A 19,510-nucleotide genomic window follows, 5' to 3' on the forward strand; every position below is an offset into this window, starting at 1 on the left:
CTTTGACTAGACGGACCTAGTGGAATTAAAATTTTTCTTCCATTGAGGTCTTATGAATACTTGGTTAGTTCCAAGATGCTCTATAATTTTTGCCAGTGATGCAAATTGAGTATTATTTAAAAAATTATATTTTCTAATTAGTTATTGCTGGTGTAGTAAAATACTAGTGAGTCTCTTTGTGGGTGGATCTTGTGTACAGCAAACTTGCTGAACACCATGGATAATTCTGACAGACTCTCTGTTGCTTTTATCTGATTTTCTAGTAAGTGATTATATCATTTGCAAATCAGTTTTATTTTGACCTTTTCAATCTTTGCACAACCTATTTCTTTCTCTTCCTTGTAGTATTGATCAAGCTCATTGTCGTCTTCTTTATACCTATGTTTTCATCATCATTGTTGTTGACTTCAAAACCCACCAGGGCACTCCATTTACTCACGGCCTCTCAGCCCTCCGTCTCATCTCCAACCATCTTTCTCTTCAGTCCACCTTCAGGCCTCTACCCATAGCTTTGTTATCTCCAAAAACACCCTCTTCCAATTTAGTGAATTCAAGCCTGCCACCTCTCATGATCACCTCCTAGGCTTCTAGATCATTCATTCATGTATCCCCACTTCTCTCACTTTACGGAGACCTCAAAACCATTGACTGGATCAGTTTTTCACTATCCACTGACTCCTTTTTATGTTTGCTCTCCTTAATACCCAATTTATAGCAACGATCTAGCACATAATCACTCTCGTGCAAATTAAAATTCCTTCTCTATTCTCTGTCTCTTTCTTTCTTTCTTTGGCAACACTGCTCGGCTTTTAGGATTTTCAGTTCCTTGACAAGGGATTGCACCCAGGCCACAGTAGTGAAAGCCTGGAATCCAAACCACTAGGCTACTAGGGAACTCCCCCTTTTCTCTCTTTTTAGCAAAATCCCAACCCTGGCTAATTCCAACCATCCATCTACTTTCTCCTCACACCCAACTCTTTACTTGAAGGTTTCTAGAGCAAAAAATTCACAATGATGCTGACTGGTCATACCTTAAATCAGTGATTCTAGGCTGGGACCAATTTTGCTCATCTCATCACTGGGACATCTGGTAATCTCTGGAGACAATGATTTCTTTTTCTTTAAATTTATTTTATTGAAGCACAGTTGATTTACAATGTTGTGTTAATTTCTGCTGTATGGCAGTGATTTTATATATATATATATGTTCTTTTCCATTATGGTTTATGACAGGATATTGAATATGGTTTCCAGTGCTATACAGTAGGATCTTGTTTATTCTGGAGACATTTTTAATTGTCACACTGGGGTGTGGGAGAGGATACTGGCATCAAATCAGTGGAAGTCCAGGGTGCTGTTAAATATCCTATGATGCACAGAACCATCCCATAACAAAGAATTATCTGGCCCCAAACACAATAGTGCTGAGGTGGAGCAATCCTGCTTTAAGTTAATACAAGTCTCAAAGGGACAATAGAAACAGGGTCTTAGCACTTGCTGTTCTCTATGCCTATAATATGGTTCTTCCTGGGTGGCTCATTATTTAACAGTCTTTTCCTAGATAGGTCTCCCTGATCTTACTCTGGAATGGACCCAACCTCATCACATTACCCTATTTTATTGCCTTGAAAACATGCACGATTTTATGTCTTTATTGCCTGCTTCCTCCCTCTAGAATCTAAGTTACCTGAGTGAAGCGTCCTCTTTTTCTTTTTTGACCACACAGAATGCCATGCAGAACTTCCCCGACCAGGGATTGAACCTGTGCCCCCTGCAGTGGAAGCACTGAATCTTAACCACTGGCCCACCAGGAAGTCTGCAGTGTCCTCTTGTTTACAGCTGTAGCCCCAGTGTCAAGCATGGTGCTTGGTACATTATACAGAGACTCAGAAAATATTTGTCAAATCAGTAGATGAAAATCATGTTAATTTGCAATTTAGTCATTTATTCATCAACTATTTATTGGGGATAAAATCCAGACACATCTCTTGGAACTTATAGTACAGTGGGGAGACTGATGTTGAATAAATAATCACACAAAGTGAATAGCTTCCAGTCATGATAAGAACCTTGAAAGTAAAGTAAAGGTAGCAGTGAGAACATTCAGCAAGGTGATCTGACTCAGTCCAGGGTGGGGTGCTCAGGCCAGGCCTCCCAGGAGAAGTCATATTTGAGCTGATAGCTAAGGATGAGTCGGTTAGCTGGGTAGAAGGAAGGTTGGGTGGGGATAGATGAGAAGAGCACTCAGGCATAGAGCACAGAGTGCAGAGGCACTTTGGTGGGAAGGAACACAGTATAGTTCAGGAAGTGTGGCTGACACATGGAGTCTCATAAACCGTAGTGTAACATTTATTTGCAAATCCAGTGGAGCAATAGGAGCCAAAGAACGCCATTGGAAGTTTTAAGGATTTTAAACAGGAAGTGATAAGATAAAAGTTTATTAAAAAAAAAAAAACTCGTTTCTAGAAAATACATTTTAGGACAAGCAGGGAAGCAGAGAGATTGGTTTGGAGGCGGTTGCAGTGTCTAGGCAAGAGGTGATGGTGGCTTGGCCTGAGACAGTCTCACCGAGCTTGGAGAGGAGGTGGATATACTTAACTAACGAGAAACGTGGATTTTCAGAGCTGGAAATCACCTTAAAAACAACACAAAATTCACCATTAATCAAAGGTAGAAAAATTAAAATGAATAATAAAGAGTTCCTTAAAGTCTGCATTTTATAGAAAAGCAGGTTAATTAGATGACTATGAAGGGCCCATTAATACTTTTATTGAATAAAAGAAAATGTTTGAGAAGGAAGAGCTAAGATGGGAAATATGAGAGACTTGAGGTTAAAAAATTAAATAAGAGAGAGTAAGAAAGGTGTGTGAGCCTGAGAGTTGTCAGGTTGGAGAGGGAGAGATTGGAAGGAAATTGGACCATGCGAGAGTACGGATGTGCTCTAGCGTATATGCAAAGAAAGCCTTCTGGGTGATGCTGGGCTCCAAGGGGGCTGGAGATGGGGTACAAAGGTAGACTAAAAGATGAGGAGTAAAATAGGAAGTGGAAAGGACAGGAAGGGGAGACGATAACAGATGAGGGAGGACTGGGTAAGTGGGGGATGCTTGGTGGGATGGGGCAGAACTCAGGGAGAGTCACAGAAGAAACCTGAAGGTGAGGTGGGGGTCTGAGGACTGAATCAAAGGCCACATTAGAGCCAGATGTTCTGGAGGGCGACACGGTGAGAGGGTGGGAGAGAGCACACAGAGGCAGGTCCAGGCTCCGGATGAGGGTGAGAAACTAGTGCAGGGCTGGGGGAGGAGGAAGAGGGAAAGGTGGAGGACCGGCGGGAAAAACTCCAAGGGAAGAGAATGGTGGGTGTGGCCAAGACTCTGACCCAGGCCTTACCCTGCTCCCTCCCTTCGCTGGTTTCTGGCCTCAGTGGTTTCTTCCTTCTGCGGCAATGACCCTTGAGGCGGGATGGGACAGTGACTGCGGGGCAAGGGGGGTACCAAGGGCCCCGCCATTAAGTCACGTCCAGCAGAGATGGGAATAGGGAGCGGAGGAGATGGGTGCTGGGGCACCGCGCCTAGAAGCCAGGTGTCTGGTGGAGGCGACAGCGGTGAGGGGCGGCTGGGCGCTAGGCGGTGGCTCTGGCGGTGGAGACTCTAATTAGGCGGCTGAAGTGGGCAGTTCTGAGGGGTCCCCAGAAGGTGGGGTCGGCGAGGAAAAGAGACTGAAGAGAAAAAGAGTAGAACAGAGGGTGGGGGCGAAAGTAGGGCGGGATAAAGAGCGAGCACCCGGAGTAGAAACCGAGAATCTCTGGCGGGGGGCGGGGGGAAGCGGAGCCAGGGCTGGCCTGGGGCATCTCTCCCTCTCAGGCTCCGCCGCGTTCCTGGCGCACCTGTCCGGGAGCGGGGAAGGGACGTCCTTGCGCCCCGAGGGACCTCCAGTCCGAGGGGCTTCCTCAGAACTCGGGACTCCCGAAAAGACTCCACCCACCCCCCCCTCCAGCAGTCCGAGCCCAGCAAGTGAAGGGGCGTGACGCTGGGGCTCAGGTTTCTTCCTCCTCACCTGAGCCAGGAGGGGTGGGGGCCAGGACTTCCGGCTCAGGTGAGTGTCCCTTCGGTGACGTCAGGTCGCCCTGGCCGCCCCTCGGTCCCTCCCCGCCTGGAGCGCCCCCGACGCCCTACTTATACTCAGGTGCGCAGCACCTGTCCGGCCGCACCTGCCTGCTCACCACTGAGCGACCTCTAGTTCGCACAGCAGCCTCGGGCCAACAGCCCAGGATACTCTGGGGACTTCCAGCACCCGGGGGCCGCGCCCGTACGGCCCCTCCACCTTTTGTTTGGGAAGAGTCGCCGAGCGCCCGAGGGAACCGCCAGGCCTTCACGGACCGCTTTTGTCGGTCACCAGTCTTGTTCCCTCTGCCGTGGGACTCTCGCTTTGCCGGAGGAGTCGGTTTGTGTTTACTCTGGAGACCAGATTTGCAAGCACTCGACCAACAACTTCTTTTTTGCCTCTTTGGGTGACTTAAAAACTCGCCCGCCCGGTGCCCGCCGTCTATTCTGAGGGCGGAAATGGCCAATTCGGGCCTGCAGCTGCTGGGCTTTTCCATGGCTCTGCTGGGCTGGGTGGGCCTGGTGGCGTGCACCGCCATCCCACAGTGGCAGATGAGCTCGTACGCGGGCGACAACATCATCACCGCCCAGGCCATGTACAAGGGGCTGTGGATGGACTGCGTCACGCAGAGCACCGGCATGATGAGCTGCAAAATGTACGACTCGGTGCTCGCCCTGTCGGGTAAGACCGCGGGACTGACGGTGCGGATGCTCCAGAGCCGGGGTGGCGGGGTGTGTGAGGGGCCGGGCTCGAGGCCCCACGGCCCGATGCGCTGGGTTGCCCGGGAGCGCAGCTGGAGAGGAGGAAGCGGTAGGGCCGAGGTCCTGGGGCTGCACGTGCACGAGTCCGGCTGAGCCCCCTTTCGCCCGTGGACGGGCCTCATCCCCGGGCCGAGCGGCCAGCGGCCCAAGCCGCTCACGGGAAGCTGAGTCCTGGGGCGCGGCCTTCCCCTCCCCCTACCCCGAGGAGGCCAAGGTCTCCGCCATCTCCAGCCCTTTTCTCGGACAAAAGGCGGCGCGGGCTGGAGGCCGCGGGGTCGAACCGAGGGCCAAGGAGCCGCGCCCCCTGTCTGCCCCCTGCGGCTTCTAATCTTATCGGCCGATTAGCCGAAGCCACAAACCGTGGCCTCGATAGTGGGGTCAGAGCTGAGACAAGAGCCGGGACTGCGGGCGGCGCAGGGGCTCCAGCCACCGCTACCGGGGCTTAGGTCACCACCTGTTTTTCTTCGACGTCCACTTTCACCCTTCCCCCTCCGCGGGGGCAGTTTCATCGAAACCCTGGCGCCCCAGGCGGATCCTAGAGCCGAGAGGGCGGGGCAGAGCGGGAAGGCCACCGAGTCAGGAGGGGGCGTGATCCGCCGGCTCCGGCCCGGGACTGGAGGGCTGAAGCGGTCCGAGGGCCGCCCCGTCATTTCCAGCAAGGATGGCATCCTTACCCCTTTTCCGCAGCACCCTTGCAGGCCACTCGAGCCCTAATGGTGGTCTCCCTGGTGCTGGGCTTCCTGGCCACCTTCGTGGCCACGATGGGCATGAAGTGTACAAACTGTGGGGGAGACGACAAAGTGAAGAAGGCCCGGATAGCCATGACCGGAGGCATCATTTTCATCTTGGCAGGTGAGCCACAGGTCAAAGGTGGGGCCAAGGACTCCCTTAACCATCCTGAAGGGGTAAGTGTGGACACAGTGCAGGTTTGGAGGGTGGCTCACAGTACCTGAATCTTCATTTTTTTCTCCAGGTCTTGCTGCCTTGATAGCTTGCTCCTGGTATGGCCATCAGATTGTCTCAGATTTCTATGACCCGTTGGTCCCCATGAATGTTAAGTAAGTATGAGAGCCCTACCTCCTAAGGGGTCTGGGGTAGGGAAAGGCAGGCCAGGGTTCTTGACCCCAATCCCTTCTTTCCACAGGTACGAGTTTGGTCCTGCCATCTTCATTGGCTGGGCAGGGTCTGCTCTGGTCCTCCTGGGAGGTGCACTGCTCTCTTGCTCCTGTCCTGGGAGTGAGAGCAAAGCTGGATACCGTGCACCTCGCTCCTACCCTAAGCCCAACTCTGCCAAGGAGTATGTGTGAGCTGAGATGCCTCTGCCCCAACCTGGCAGCCTACAGGCGCCTCCTTATGAAAGGACCTGGGGCAGAGCTCAGCCTGTGGGCAGGGTGCCAAGCAGAAGCCTTCGGTCACTCTAGCCCAGCACACCATGTACAGTTTCCTGGGGGGTTGGGTGGGTGGGAGGGGACAAAAAAGGGAGGTGGTGCTTTTTGTACAGTAATAAAAATATGTTTTGGAAAGTAGGCTTTTTTTTCATCCCCTTCAGGGCATTTACAATGACTCAGGTGCTTGGCTTCCCTCATCCACTCCCAGCCTCCAGTCCTGTCCACTTGCAACTCTTGCTTAAATAGCAACCAAAGAGCTTTTGCTTTTAATAAAAAATTAAAATATTTTATTAGGCTCGTGGGGAGGTGGTGTTCCTATCCTGTCACTTTCTCTTATGCCTCCAGCCCACTTTCTTCTCACTGGAAGCTGCTCCCTGGCTCATGGGTCACAGGGCAGGGCCTCCATAGAAACAGGGAACAAAGATGGAGCAGAGACAGGCTAAGGCCAACACACACAACTGAAGCATGGTTACAGGCCCATAGTCTTCCTTTTCCCCTCCAACTGCAGTCTAGTTAAATCTCCTAGACAGTCAAACATCTAGGTCATCATCTGGGTCTTCTTGATCCAGGTCATCGTAAGCATCTGGCTCATAGAAGATGTGGCTGGTAGCCTGGCCCAGCCCAGGGCGCAGTAGAGCCTGCTGTCTGAAGAGAGATAAGAGGAGAATTGGTGCTGGGGAGGGTGGGTAATGGGTCATGTCTGGGCACCCTCTTTCTGCATGACAGTCACTCCCTCTCTGGCTTCCATGTCTTCTTGGTCTAAATCCCTTTGTCTGACCTTGTGTAGCACCAACTGGTATAGGGAGGGATACTCTTAGACAGCTCTCGTAACACCTTAAGTTCTTAGCAGCTTGAGGGCAAGGATACAGTGTAGTCTTGCTTCACCCGCCCACATGCTGGGCACAGAACAGGTGTCTACTAAGCCCTTATTAACCTGCCTCTGGCATACCATCTAGCTTCCTGCCCTCCCAGTGCTACTACCTGGAGATAGGGCCACTTCTCTGGGGTCTGGTCTGGCTCAGCCCAGGCCCAGATTACTTTGGGGACATCAGTGGAGCTGGGACCCAAGGCTCTAATGGAGAGAAGAGACATCAAGGTCCTTTGACATTGCTGGGGTTTGGGTGGGTAGAGAGCCACTCCCCAGACTTGACTCTGGAGGTGGACTTCAGCCCCTATAAAGTTGAAAAAGTTAATCAACAACCTGCTGTCGCCCCACCTCTTAGGCCCAATGCTGGGATCAACTCAGGGACTTGGGCACTGAGGCCCCGACCTTACTTTTCCGAGCTGAACTGGAAGGGCAGAGTCAGGCTATCTTTGGCTTCTCTCTCCTTCTTGGACAGGTGAAGGTTAAAAGTCAAATGAGTAGTGGGGTCCACCTGTAGGTACAGAAGATGCTGCTGCTCTGCACCATCCCTGGAATCTCGGACCCCACACCCCCGACATCTGCAGTTTTTATCCCCCTCTCCTTTTTCCAGACTCCAAATTCCATCCCCTTGTGCCCGCCCTGGCTCTTAGGTACCGAGGGAGTATGAGGATCTGAGTGGGGTTGGGATTCCCGCGGCGGCTCCGCTTGGAGCTCCAAGCTGAAGTCAGGAAGGATGGAGAACCACTGAGTCTGGGGAGAAACAAGAAGAGGGTTAAGAAAGATTTTTCTATCTTACTGAACAAACCAGAGAACCAGGACCTGCCACTCCAGCTCCTAGCCACCTATGTGTCTGGCTTCTTCCGGCTCGTGCGTTCCACCTCTCACAGCCCCTCAAACCTCCACGGGGACCACTTTTGGCTTTTTCTCCTTTTCCATTTCCTGGAAGGCAGTGTCTTGTTGGTTAACCTTATAGGATTTGAGCTTTCCAGGCTACAAAATGAGGATAATAAAACAATCTACCTCACAAGGCCTCTCACAAAGGAGATAAAATGGGGGAAATGCTGCAACGATGCGGGCCCAGGGAAGTGCTCCATCACATCATCTGTTTTACTGCTCTCCCTCTATCTGACCCCAACCTCCAGTCCCCTGCTTCTCCTGACCTGGTGGGTGGGGTGCTGTCTCGGCCTCCGATAGAGGATGTGAGCCGATGTCTGGCCCACCGTACTGCTCAGGGTCACCTCGGTCTGAGCAAGGCTGCTCAATGCTCCCAAAGGGCCTGGGCCGTGAAGATCTTCATGCAGCAGGCCCAGCACACATACCCGCTCACCTGGGGGGCTGTCACCTGCAGAGGGACAAGAAATGTGGTGCACGAAGGACAGCAGGGAGCATTCCAGGGGTGCCTGGGATCAAACAGTGAAGAGGAAAAAAAAAGGCCCACATCTTCTTAGAACTCTGCCCAGATCCTGACTGACCTCGGTCAGTTTCACCACCCTGATCCGACTTCTTTAATACACATTCTTATTCCAGCGTACTTCGAATCAAGGCACTGCTCTGACCTCAATCCTCAGGAGCGCCTCAAGGCCTCCAGGAAGGAACTCACACTTTCAACATTTTTTCTCCACTTGCTTTCAGCCTCATCTCTTGTATACTGAACTACCTGCAGTGTCTGGAACTTGACAAAAATCCCTGTCGGTGCCTTAGATCCCCTACCACCTTCCCTCTCTTTTTAGCTGCATTTAGTGTCAGGCACTACACTTGCATTTTTAGGTTGAACTGTATGAAATTGCTAACATCTGATCATATCTGACCTATAGAAGCAGCAGTTCCAAGTGGTTCATCCTAATACTATAAACTCCATCCTCCCTTGACTTTTACAGAGGAAACTGAAGCAATGTCAGAGCTGTGTGCCGAGCTGGGTAGCTGACTCTAAAGCCCATCCTAGGACCTATTGTACTTTAGGGCTAGTCCCAGGGCTATCAGCTGGACAAATTGGCCTGGCTGACCCTTTGCTCTTTAAGACATTCGTTCCTTAAGGTACTCTGTGCGTGTTCTTTTATCATCGTGGTCCTTATCAGACTATCCAGTAAATTGCTTGTTTACTAGTCTGTACCCTTTACAGGACTTTGAGCTCCTGGAAGGCAAGGACCCAACACAGTGTATGTGTATATTTAACATCTGTTGAATGAATGAATGAATAAAAGGAAAAAAAAAAAACTTGGAAAAGAAAAAAAGTGATTTGATAGCATTATGAAGCAACCAAGAAATAGAATAAAGATCAAAGTGATGGAAGAAGGCCCAACTGGAGATCCCTGATATGTTTCTTGTTAGGGTGGAAAGGGGCACATGGTTGGCAGGGGGAATGTACGAGGGGAAGAAACAAATGAGGAGCCTCACCAGGGCAGGAATCCTGATGGCTCAGTGCGTGCAGGGTCTGGCAGAGTGTGGGGCAGGGAAGGTGATGCAGCAGCCAGCTGAGGGAATCAAGAGCAATGGTGGCAGGGCCAGAACCTGTCCTCTTGTCCAGGGCCCTCAAGGCTTCCAGGGGCCCACCAGGAAGGGCTTTCCCAGGTTTTGACCAGCTGAGAGGGTCTCTAAAGAGATCATGGTAAACCAGCCTGTAAAGGGAAAATAAAAGGCATGATTATACTGCTCCCCTGCCCCCGCCATCTCCAACTTTGGCTTCTGATCTTTGTGGTTCTGTTTCCTAGATTTTCACTAATATTTTAAACATCAGTGAAAAGGTGTTTTTTGGTTTTTTTTAAACTGAAAAGTAGAATATAGTGATTGACAGCACAGACGTTGGTGTCACACAGCCCTGAGCTCCAAGCTTGGTTCTATTTGCCCAAGGTCACCCGATACATTACTTCATCTAAGACTCAGTTTCTTCACTTATAAAACAGGAATATTAACCTCCTGACATTTAGCACAGTGCTTGATAAGTACTAAACACTTGATAAATGTTAACTATCATCATTATCAAATATTTCCTGAGTGGTGCCTAAAATCTATCTTTCTCTGAATGGGTAAAAAGGAAGGAGAGGACCTGAGACATGGTTCCTGCCTGTAGAACAGCTTAAAAGAAGGTCAAGAAGCAAGTCTTGTCATACTAACTACAGATAAAATAACAATCCAGGAAAAGAAACTGTCATGGACTAGAAATCCTGGGAATGCTTCACAGTGGCAGAACTTGTTCCCAGACACCTCCTTTGTATCTTCTGCCTCTCCTGTGAATATCATCTTTACAGCATCATGTCTACTCTAACAATTGATACAAAATTTGGGCAGATGTAAACTACCATTATCCAGCTAACTACGCAGACCAGAATATAAATTTTCTTAACCAGCCAACATAGGTTCAGGGACCTCCTGATCTGGGTGCTTTCCTCTGCCCCACATCAGTCTGTAAGTCCTGGAAGGTGTACCTGCTAACATCCTTTTACATTTGTCCCAAACTCTCCACCCTGCCTTAAGCCAGGCCTCTGTCTCCTTCTACCATTATTCTCTGAGATTTCATGCAATACGAATTCTGTCTACTTCAATCACTGTTCTAACCTAGCACAGCTCCTGGTTCACAACTAGCTCTTAACCAGCACTTCTACATCTGAGAGAACCTGCATTTTTGCAAAACCCTTCCCACTTGGTCTCCCTAAGTCCAGGCTCCCCCCACCCAACCCATTCTCCACAGTGTGGAGTCTTTCTAACAGGTATGATGTTATCACTCTCCTTTCAAATTTTCCTTTTCATGCTCTGTAAGACTTTTCACTATCATCAGGTACTGCTCTTTGTCTGACCTCAGGAAGCTCCTGCATCTCCCACGAACAAATATGGCTTCCATGTTGTTGTTTAGTCGCTAAGTCGTGTCCGACTCTTTTGTGACTCCATGGACTGTAGCCCACCAGGCTCCTCTGTCCACAGGATTTCCGGGCAAGTATACTAGAGTGGGCTGCCATTTCCTTCTCCAGGGGATCTTCCTGACAGAGGGACTGGACCTGCAGCTTCTGCTGCATCTGGACAGTAGGGAGATTCTTTACCACTGAGCCACCAGGGAAGCCAGATGGCTTCCATATCTCCCTAATTTGCATAAACTGTTCCTTCTGCTTGTAGGACAAATGCCTATGTAGCCTGCAGTTAGTGCTGATGTATGTTGATCACCAGACTCTGATTAACTCAAAACGCAGAACATGTTTATTCTTATTCCCCATGGCAGCCTCTAATGCTAGCCTGTACTGTCGGCCTTTTATTACTCTATTCCTTTCATCTTCTGTAGTCCCTGTTTTGGATTCTCCAGATACTACTCTTCATCATTCCACTTACTAATTCCTACCTCCTTTGAAAAACCCATTTCCATTCAATGAACTGTCGACTAGGCTTTAAGCTTCTCTGATGGCTCAGATGGTAAAGAACTGGCCTGAAAGCAGGAGACCTGGGTTCGATCCCTGGGTGGGGAAGATCCTCTGGAGAAGTGAATGGCAACCCACTCCAGTATTCTTGCTTGGGAAATCCCATGGACAGAGGAGCCTGGGCTACAGTCCACGGGGCCGCAAACAGTCGGACACGACTGGGCAACTGACACTTTCACACTACTACATATCAAGTTTTTCACGTTGCTGGAAGGAAAATTCCTCAGCAACGTTAGTCCCAAATCCAATTAAATTTCTTCCAATTTGTACTTACCGGCTGTTGATACTGAAGTCAAAACCTTCACAAAACTCTTCTTTGCTCACTTCACAGCCCAGGACATGGACTTGCTCCCCACTGAGGCAGAGAAGAGGGGGACTGTCAGAGTGGGACCCAGGCTCCCTTATCGGATGGAACGGCGAGACGCTGCGGGATACTCACCACAACGCAGATTTCTTAACTAGCGCCTTCAGGAGACTACGCCCCTCCCACTCCACGGAGTCTGGAAAGAGCGAATGACCAACAGCCTGAGAATACTGAGGTTTTCGCATTCACCAACTGGTCGAGACCTCCACCCCTGGCTTGTGACCTATGGCCCCTCCTCTCCACTTCCGCCCCTTGAGCCCTGTTCCTAAGCCCCCGTGCCTTCGACCCTCACCCCGAAGCAGCACCAGGCCACCAAAAGCCAACAGCGACTCCAACATCTCCGAAACGCATCCTGTCCCTCTTCGGACGCCCTCTGATGACGTCACTGACCATTGCCCCGCCCCTCCACATGAAAGGGGCGGGGCATCCACCATCCCTCCCACCACTAAGACCTGGTATAGTCTGGAGTGAGAGGTGATTAGGTTCACTATCCCAGGAAGGCTTACGGGGAACAGTGCCTCATGAGTGCTGGTACACACACGTAGGGACGACGCCCCTCTTTACAATTTTACCGTGACCGGGGCGGAAAGAGCCGTTGGGGCAGTTGTCCGTGGGAGGGGAAGGTGGCCGCGCGAGCCCTTCCGACGGTCTGAGCCTCGGGGACAAGTGACGTCACTCCGCTCGGCCCAGGCAATTCAAGGCGGGCCTGCTTTGCTCCAGGCCCCGCCCCCCGCGCATGCGCAATATAGGGGCCTTGTTCGGAGCACGCCCCACTTTCCTTATCCCCACCCCCATAGGCCGACTAGGGGGAACTTTAGTCCAGGTGAAACGAATACACGTCACCACCGGAAGTAGTGTCAGAGGGGAAGAGGAGGGGGGAAGAGAGGAGGGAGCGCTTTGGGCGGTAAAATGGCGCCCGTCAGAGTGGGAAATCCAACTGCAGAGGCTGCAGCCCCGCTCCCAAGCGGTTGAGGCGCCCCTGACCTCGGGGAGGGGGAGGCCGCTCTGGTCCAGCCATCCGCGTCCTTCGGCTCCCCCTCCCCTTCTTCCTGGGTCCTTGGCTCACCCGGCCCGTTCGCCACCGCCTCCGCGGCCCTTCGCGCGCCGCTGCCCCCGCCCGCCCCTTTCCCGCGGGCAGCCCCCTAGCGCGCCTGCGCAGCGGGCCACCCTCCTCTTCCCCCTTCCCCTCCCCCTTCCTTCTCCCTCCCTCCCTTCCTTCTCCCTAGCCCCCTCCCCCATAGCCCCCTCCCCCAATTCTCCATCCCCTTCCCTCCCGGTCTCGGAGGACCCCTCGGTAGCCCGACCTGTCTCGGCCCCCAACCTCGGCGAAGCCGTCGGTGCCACTCCCCGCCCATGTGGGCCCCCGCGGGCTGCCCACGCCTGTCCCCCAGCTCCCCGTTCCGCTGGGCTTTCCCCTCGTCGTGGGTGGCTTTGTAAGCCACCCGCTCCGTGCCCCTCTCTGCAGCCTCTTCTGCCACTCGGGGCCCCCGTTCCCCCTCCCGGTGGCGGGGGGCTGCCCCCGGGGGGCTGGCGGAGCTGGGCCGCGGGGGCCCCGGGGCCGGCGGTGCCGGGGTCATCGGGATGATGCGGACGCAGTGTCTGCTGGGGCTGCGCACGTTCGTGGCCTTCGCCGCCAAGCTCTGGAGCTTCTTCATTTACCTTTTGCGGAGGCAGATCCGCACGGTGAGCCTTGGATGGGCGCTGTTGGTGGTGGGGACCTCTGTCAGCGGTGCTCTAGGGTTTTCGGAAAGTGTCGGGCCTCTTGTTTGGGCCTAGGAACCGAGTGCTGGCGGCAGCGTCTACCGCTAGAGAATTAGAGCACCCGTAGCTGGGCATGAGGTGGGATGCGAAAAAGGAAGACCCTCGCGGTAGAACCGAGATGGTGGAGGGGGGCTAGATGGAAAAGGGTTTCGCAATTCTTGGGGGCCAGGGTGGTGGGTGGGGCGCTCTTTAAGAAAGCTGGAGTTGTTGCTAAAGAAACCGAGAGGCGGGGAACACCTGTTTGATGGCAGCAGATCCATCGATGTGGGCTAGTCAAAGACCCTCCTATTATTTGGAATCTCCGTGTGTGTTTGGTCTTAAGACAAGGAATATACCGGCTCCTGTGCCAAGGGTGGGGGTGGGTGGGAGGGCGTATGTGACAAACAAGAAGGGGAGATTAGGAAAAGCCCTGGGTGTGCAGGAGAAGCCTCTGCGGTTTAGATTAAGGGAACTCTTCCCCAAAAGTCCTGAAAACCCAGTTCATAGTGTGAGTATGAATATTTGGGCTTATTAAGACTCTGGGATTGAAAAACGCATAAAAAATGCATTTATGATGGTCATCTTTAGTTGGAGAAGGGAGCACATTAAAGTTTGAGTGTCCTCATCAGAAGACGGTGCTTGTCAATTGCAAAGGCTTCAATCTGAGGGCATGCTTGTTCTTCCAGGAGACCCCAGCGTTGTGAGGGATACTGTGTGGAGTGTATCTCTGGGTTCCCTCCCCCATAGCTTTTCTCCAAGGTCAAAGCTCCTTAGGCTAACATAATTTAATAAATGTGCTGTGTGTTCTCACCCCCATGGGGGAGAATCCACTGAAGGAGGCTGGGGAGGACTCAGGGAGTTGGGGTGTCAAGAATCTCCAGTCTGTACTCTGGCATAACTCAGTAAAACTGGAAGAAATAAAATCCGGTAGGGGCTGCCTAGGTCAAGGAATTTCCAGACAGCCCTGAGTGGTAGTGGTGGAATGGGCCTGGCCTTGGCTTCAGTGTCTCCTTTATCAGTCTACTTTCACTTTTTGATTTAGGGTGAGGATTGTTTCTGGGTGGTCATGGTTGTAGGCAGGGCTATTTCCCCAAGACAAGGGTTAGGAACTAAGAAGAATCTGAGGTCAGAGATGCTGAGATGCGTGTGTGGCTAGCTCCTGGGGTTTTCCTTCCATGTTAGGTGCTGTTCTCTCTTCCTGGCCTTGCAGAGAGCATCCCCCTTGCTTCCCCTTCTTTTAGGGGAAAAAATAGCAGCTTTCTGGGTGCAGAGATGTGCACCAGCCCATCTAGAGACAGGTTCCTTGACTCCACAGCCTTTTGTCTTCCCTTCCTTCCAGTCCGGTTTATCCCCCCACCCCCTTTCTGGCAGATGCTTAGAGCATTCCCTACATGCACAGCATGTGCAACCCGAGATAGCAGGACGGGACACCCTAGCTGTTGGAGCCCTCATCGAGCTGTTGGAGCCCTCATCGGCAGCCCTGTGAGAAACGAAGGGCAGATGCCTTGGGATTAGGGGGAGAGGGCCCTTTGCAAGTGGGGAGCCTGGTTCTAGTGAGACTTGGAGCCTAGGGATGGACTGTGCTTAAAGAAAAGGACAGAGGAGGGAATCTCCGAGTTCTGCATTCGAGAGACCTGAGTGTTGGAAACAGGAGCCTCTAGAGAGACGGAGAAGTTGGAAGGCCAGGCTGGTGACATCCTTGTCCCTTCCTCACCTCCCACTCACAGCCTTTCACTCTGGCCTTCTTGGTGCTCTTATCAGTCTGCCTGGTGAGTGGGGCTTTCCCGTGTTCTCTGCCTTGCCCTGGGTACCAGGATAAGGAGGCTGTTCAGAGGGCTGAGGTTCTCTGCAGCTTGTGACTCGGCTAGTAGAGACAGAAATGGACAGGTGGCTGGTTAAAATAGGCCTGGTGGCCCCCAGCCAGAGGAACTTAGCTGACCTGACAACCCCTGGATTCCCTCATCCTCTGTTCCCCTTAGTGACCCAAGGACTTCCCCTCATGACGCCTACCCTCTGTCCACTAAGGATTCTGAGGCGCTCAGCTCCCAATAGGAAGTGATGGGAGTTGTCACAAAGAATTCTTGAGGTGGAGGTGGGGAGGGCCATGCGTTTCTTTGTTCCATGTAGCAGGATAATATCGTGGATAACAAGACAGGTTCCTGGGTCAGACTGCAGGGGTACAATCCTGGCTCCACCATTTCATTGATTCTAGTGTTGAGTGACCACCCTTGCAATAGTGTTCAAGGAATACAGCCATGATCAAGACAAAATCCAAGCTTTCATGGTCTTCATTCTTATTGGAGGGGCAAACCACTAATTCCTAGCTGTGTGGTCTTAGGTTATTTAACTTCTCTCAGCCTTGGTTTCTTCATCCTTAAAACATGGGTGATATTATTGTTGTTGTAATTATTATTAGGGTTGTTTTGAGGATTACATGAAATAACCCTAAATTATATCATGCTCAATTTATAGGGGCTTCCTTTGTGGTTCAGCTGGTAAAGAATCCGCCTGCAACACAGGAGACCTGGGTTCCATCCCTGGGTTGGGAAGATCCCCTGGAGAAGGGAAAGGCTACCACTCCAGTATTCTGGCCTAAAGAATTTCATTGACTATACCCATGGGGTTGCAAAGAGTCGGATACAACTGAGTGACTTTCACTTCAATTTTTAGTAAATGTTCAACACGTGCTTCCTATTGTTAGTGGGGAAGATTTCCTTGTTCAGGGTTTAACCCTCTCTCTTGCTATTCCTAGGTAATTCAGTACCAAACTGTTCGATATGACATCCTTCCCTTATCTCCTGTGTCCCGGAATCGGCTAAGTGAGTATGCTGGCTGGGAGGAACCCTAGGTGAGGTTCAAAGTCTTGGCTGGAGGTAGGTTGGTGTTACCCCTTCCCCTTGTGGTTCAGGCCAGGTGAAGAGGAAGATCCTGGTGCTGGATCTGGATGAGACACTCATTCACTCCCATCACGATGGGGTCCTGAGGCCCACAGTCCGGCCTGGAACGCCTCCTGACTTCATTCTCAAGGTGTGTGGGGGTGGGAAGTGATGGAATAGCTTGTGTCTGTAATTCTGCTCAGATTCTTTCCCAATCCCAGAGTATCTTGTCCCTCGCCCCGTCCTTGGGCCCCGGGGGCAGCCTGAAAAAGGGGAGCAAGCAGTGGGAGGGTAGGAGGTGTGCTTGAGGCCTGGGTGAAGGTGCTTAGGATTTCTCCAGCCCTGCTATGTTCCTCCGTAGGTGGTAATAGACAAACATCCCGTCCGGTTTTTTGTACATAAGAGGCCCCATGTGGATTTTTTCTTGGAAGTGGTGAGTTTGCAGAAGCTGAAGGCAGTTCTGGGATGAAGGAATGGTTTTAGGGCTCTGGGAATGTAGAGGATTTGGAGGAATTAAGGGATCAGGCGAAATGGGCAGGGGCAGTTTTGGAGAGGGGAGGTTGTTGGATGGTCAGAGAATGGTTTTCCATAGTTAGGGTTCATTTATTGTGCTGACGCAATTCTATATTTTCGTGGCCTTCCTGCTCTCTTGTTCTTGCATCTCTGAATCTTGAGGCGGCATGATGCCTAAAACTTGGAGTCTGAGGACAGTTTCAAAATTTTGTGTCCTCAGAGACATTCATTGTTGTTGAAAAGCCTGAAGGTCTACACTGGAGTCTTAGTAAAAGGGAACTGTATGTCCAAATGAACAATCACCTCTTCTGACAGCTTCCTCTTCTCCAATCTATTTCAGGTGAGCCAGTGGTACGAGTTGGTGGTGTTCACAGCAAGCATGGAGATTTATGGCTCTGCTGTGGCAGACAAACTGGATAATAGCAGAAGCATTCTCAAGAGGAGATACTACAGACAGGTAAGGGACTAGAATCTAAGCCTAAGAATGAGGCTGGGGAGGCCGGCCATCAGGGAGGGACTTCAGTTTGAGGCAACTGCCCAGGAATGGGACCTTCTGAGGGTATGTGTGGGGGTACTACATAATCTCCTTTTGTGGGAACTGGCTGCCTGTGGGCATTGTTGGGATTGGGGGCGCAATCACAGAGGGCGAGTCTCCTTTTGATGCCCAGCCCACCCTGCCTTCCAGCACTGCACTTTGGAATTGGGCAGCTACATCAAGGACCTCTCTGTGGTCCACAGTGACCTCTCCAGCATTGTGATCCTGGATAACTCCCCAGGGGCTTACAGGAGCCATCCAGGTAAGGGAGAAGGCAGTGAGTCTGGCAGGACTAGAAAGTGGTTCTAAGGAGGTATTTTGAATGCATGGGGCTGGGATTCCCTGGTTTACAGTAGGTCAGGATGGAAGCTGTTTCTCTTTCATATGAGAGTGTTTCCTGCCCCCCCCATATCTGTTTCATAAATCAGATTTTTCATATTAAATTTGCTTTAGGTAAGACATAAGGCGGAAGTCTGACTAGAAGCCTTACCCTAGTATGAGATATGATGATTAAAATTTAATTTTGTTTTGAAAGATAAATACAGAAGGTTTTACTTAGGTCATTGAGTTTGGGAGGGAGATTATGTATTTTAAAGTAACCACCCCCAAATAAAAGGGAAAACACCCTTTCTCTCTTGAACCCTTTATTCTCATGTGCCTTTTCACCCATCCTAGACAATGCCATCCCCATCAAATCCTGGTTCAGTGATCCCAGTGATACCGCCCTTCTCAACCTGCTTCCAATGCTGGATGCCCTCAGGTAAGGGAAGCTAGACACTTAGATTTCTGAGGAGAAGAGCGGTAGGGGATCCCAAAAAAGAAATAAAAGTTTGTCCTGTTTTACTTACTTATCTCTTTTCCCTTAAGAATATAATTTTTGAACCTAGGTCTTAAGAAAACCCCTCACCTTTAGCCATTGGGTTTTGGGCAAACTGAACCTCAGTTTCATGAGAAAATGGTGGTCCTTTCTGTCCCACGTCTTCAGTGAGGCTGCTTTACACTATTGTGAGGAGGCTGTCCCCATGAGGACTCTACCAATGCAAGTTATTGTCGTCCCAGGTTCACCGCTGATGTTCGTTCTGTGCTGAGCCGAAACCTTCACCAACATAGGCTCTGGTGACAGCTGCTCCCCCTCCACCTGAGTTGGGGTGGGGGGGAAGGGGAGGGTGAGCCCTCGGGATGCCGTCTGATGCCCTGTCCAACGGTGAGGACTGCCTGGGCAGGGTCTGCCCCTCCCACCCCTCTCTTCCCTGGGAGTCTTGCACTCCCTACGGAGTCTGGATGGACACAAGGGCCAGATTCTGAAGCAGCCTCACTCTAACTTCGTGTTCGCACTCCTGGAAAGCCCAGACTGGGACATAAGCGGAGACCTAGGAGAGCCGCAACAGTGTCTGGTGGAGAGACACGACTGGCCAGAGTGAGACAGACATTCGGTAATCCGGGAGGCTCAAAAGAGAAGCCAAGCCAGCTTTGTTGTGATTTGATTTTTTAAAAACTCTTGTACAAAACTGATCTAATTCTTCACTCCAAGGGCTGGGCTGTGGGTGGGAAACTGGGATTTTGGGCCACTGGACTTCCCCCAAACTTGTCCCCTCCCTTACTTTCCCTCTATTTGCCCTTCCTCCTAGATTCCCTTAGATCTGTAACCAGCTTTCTCTTTTTTTCCTTTCCTCTCTTTTAAACCATGCATTATAACTTTGAAACCAAAGCTGCCCTAGGTCCTTCTCTGGGGTTTGGGGAAATGAGGGAGGGGTTTTTGTTCACATCCACCCTGTCTACTAGGCAGAAAGAGAAGAGCCTGCTGTAGACCCTAAGGGTAGGGGGAAGGGGAGTGTTAGCTTTCCCTGGCAGGAAGGGTCTTAGTGACAGGATGGGCACCCTGGCGGGGAGTGAAAGGACAGCTTTGTGTCCTGAGAGAACCTGAGCTTCAGTGCAGTGGGACGAAATATTAAAGGAGGAGAAACCTC

The 19,510-nt window shown here is 51.3% G+C and overlaps 3 protein-coding genes and 1 long non-coding RNA gene across 8 annotated transcripts; 2 read left to right on the plus strand and 2 right to left on the minus strand.

The window, feature by feature from the left end:
* The first annotated feature begins 3,116 nt into the window (after positions 1 to 3,116).
* CLDN7 (claudin 7) lies at positions 3,117 to 6,385 on the plus strand. Its single transcript, XM_081578832.1, has 5 exons — positions 3,117 to 3,153; positions 3,861 to 4,782; positions 5,550 to 5,714; positions 5,836 to 5,920; positions 6,007 to 6,385. The coding sequence occupies exons 2-5, from the start codon at positions 4,560 to 4,562 to the stop codon at positions 6,167 to 6,169; spliced, it is 636 nt and encodes a 211-aa protein (XP_081434958.1). The 5' UTR covers positions 3,117 to 3,153; positions 3,861 to 4,559; the 3' UTR covers positions 6,170 to 6,385.
* Positions 6,386 to 6,508: 123 nt separating this feature from the next.
* ELP5 (elongator acetyltransferase complex subunit 5) lies at positions 6,509 to 12,998 on the minus strand. Of its 5 annotated transcripts, none has more exons than XR_014079220.1 (9): positions 12,172 to 12,998; positions 11,955 to 12,015; positions 11,790 to 11,870; positions 9,510 to 9,730; positions 8,276 to 8,457; positions 7,770 to 7,865; positions 7,526 to 7,626; positions 7,232 to 7,422; positions 6,509 to 6,895 (listed from the first exon to the last, which is right to left on the minus strand). XR_014079220.1 is itself a non-coding variant. In XM_081578827.1 (9 exons), exons 1-9 carry the CDS (start codon positions 12,895 to 12,897, stop codon positions 6,839 to 6,841), a joined length of 924 nt encoding a protein of 307 aa, XP_081434953.1. In that variant the 5' UTR covers positions 12,898 to 12,998; the 3' UTR covers positions 6,509 to 6,838. The 5 variants fall into 5 exon arrangements, 4 of the variants coding, with proteins under 4 accessions (XP_081434953.1, XP_081434952.1, XP_081434956.1 ...); XM_081578827.1 differs by having other exon boundaries at positions 7,232 to 7,322; positions 12,864 to 12,998; XM_081578826.1 differs by having other exon boundaries at positions 7,232 to 7,322; positions 12,172 to 12,547.
* On the plus strand, positions 12,751 to 19,251 carry CTDNEP1 (CTD nuclear envelope phosphatase 1). Its single transcript, XM_081578831.1, has 8 exons — positions 12,751 to 13,562; positions 16,372 to 16,438; positions 16,528 to 16,646; positions 16,857 to 16,928; positions 17,349 to 17,465; positions 17,694 to 17,805; positions 18,219 to 18,303; positions 18,603 to 19,251. The coding sequence occupies exons 1-8, from the start codon at positions 13,461 to 13,463 to the stop codon at positions 18,661 to 18,663; spliced, it is 735 nt and encodes a 244-aa protein (XP_081434957.1). The 5' UTR covers positions 12,751 to 13,460; the 3' UTR covers positions 18,664 to 19,251.
* LOC145541689 (uncharacterized) lies at positions 14,165 to 18,681 on the minus strand. Its single transcript, XR_014079221.1, has 2 exons — positions 18,451 to 18,681; positions 14,165 to 15,483 (listed from the first exon to the last, which is right to left on the minus strand). It is a non-coding gene; the product is annotated as an uncharacterized LOC145541689 (long non-coding RNA).
* Positions 19,252 to 19,510: the final 259 nt, after the last annotated feature.

This window comes from Giraffa tippelskirchi, chromosome 3, assembly GCF_054371585.1.
Source record: "Giraffa tippelskirchi isolate mGirTip1 chromosome 3, T2T-mGirTip1v1.2.pri, whole genome shotgun sequence".
Classification (NCBI taxonomy): Eukaryota; Metazoa; Chordata; class Mammalia; order Artiodactyla; family Giraffidae; genus Giraffa; species Giraffa tippelskirchi.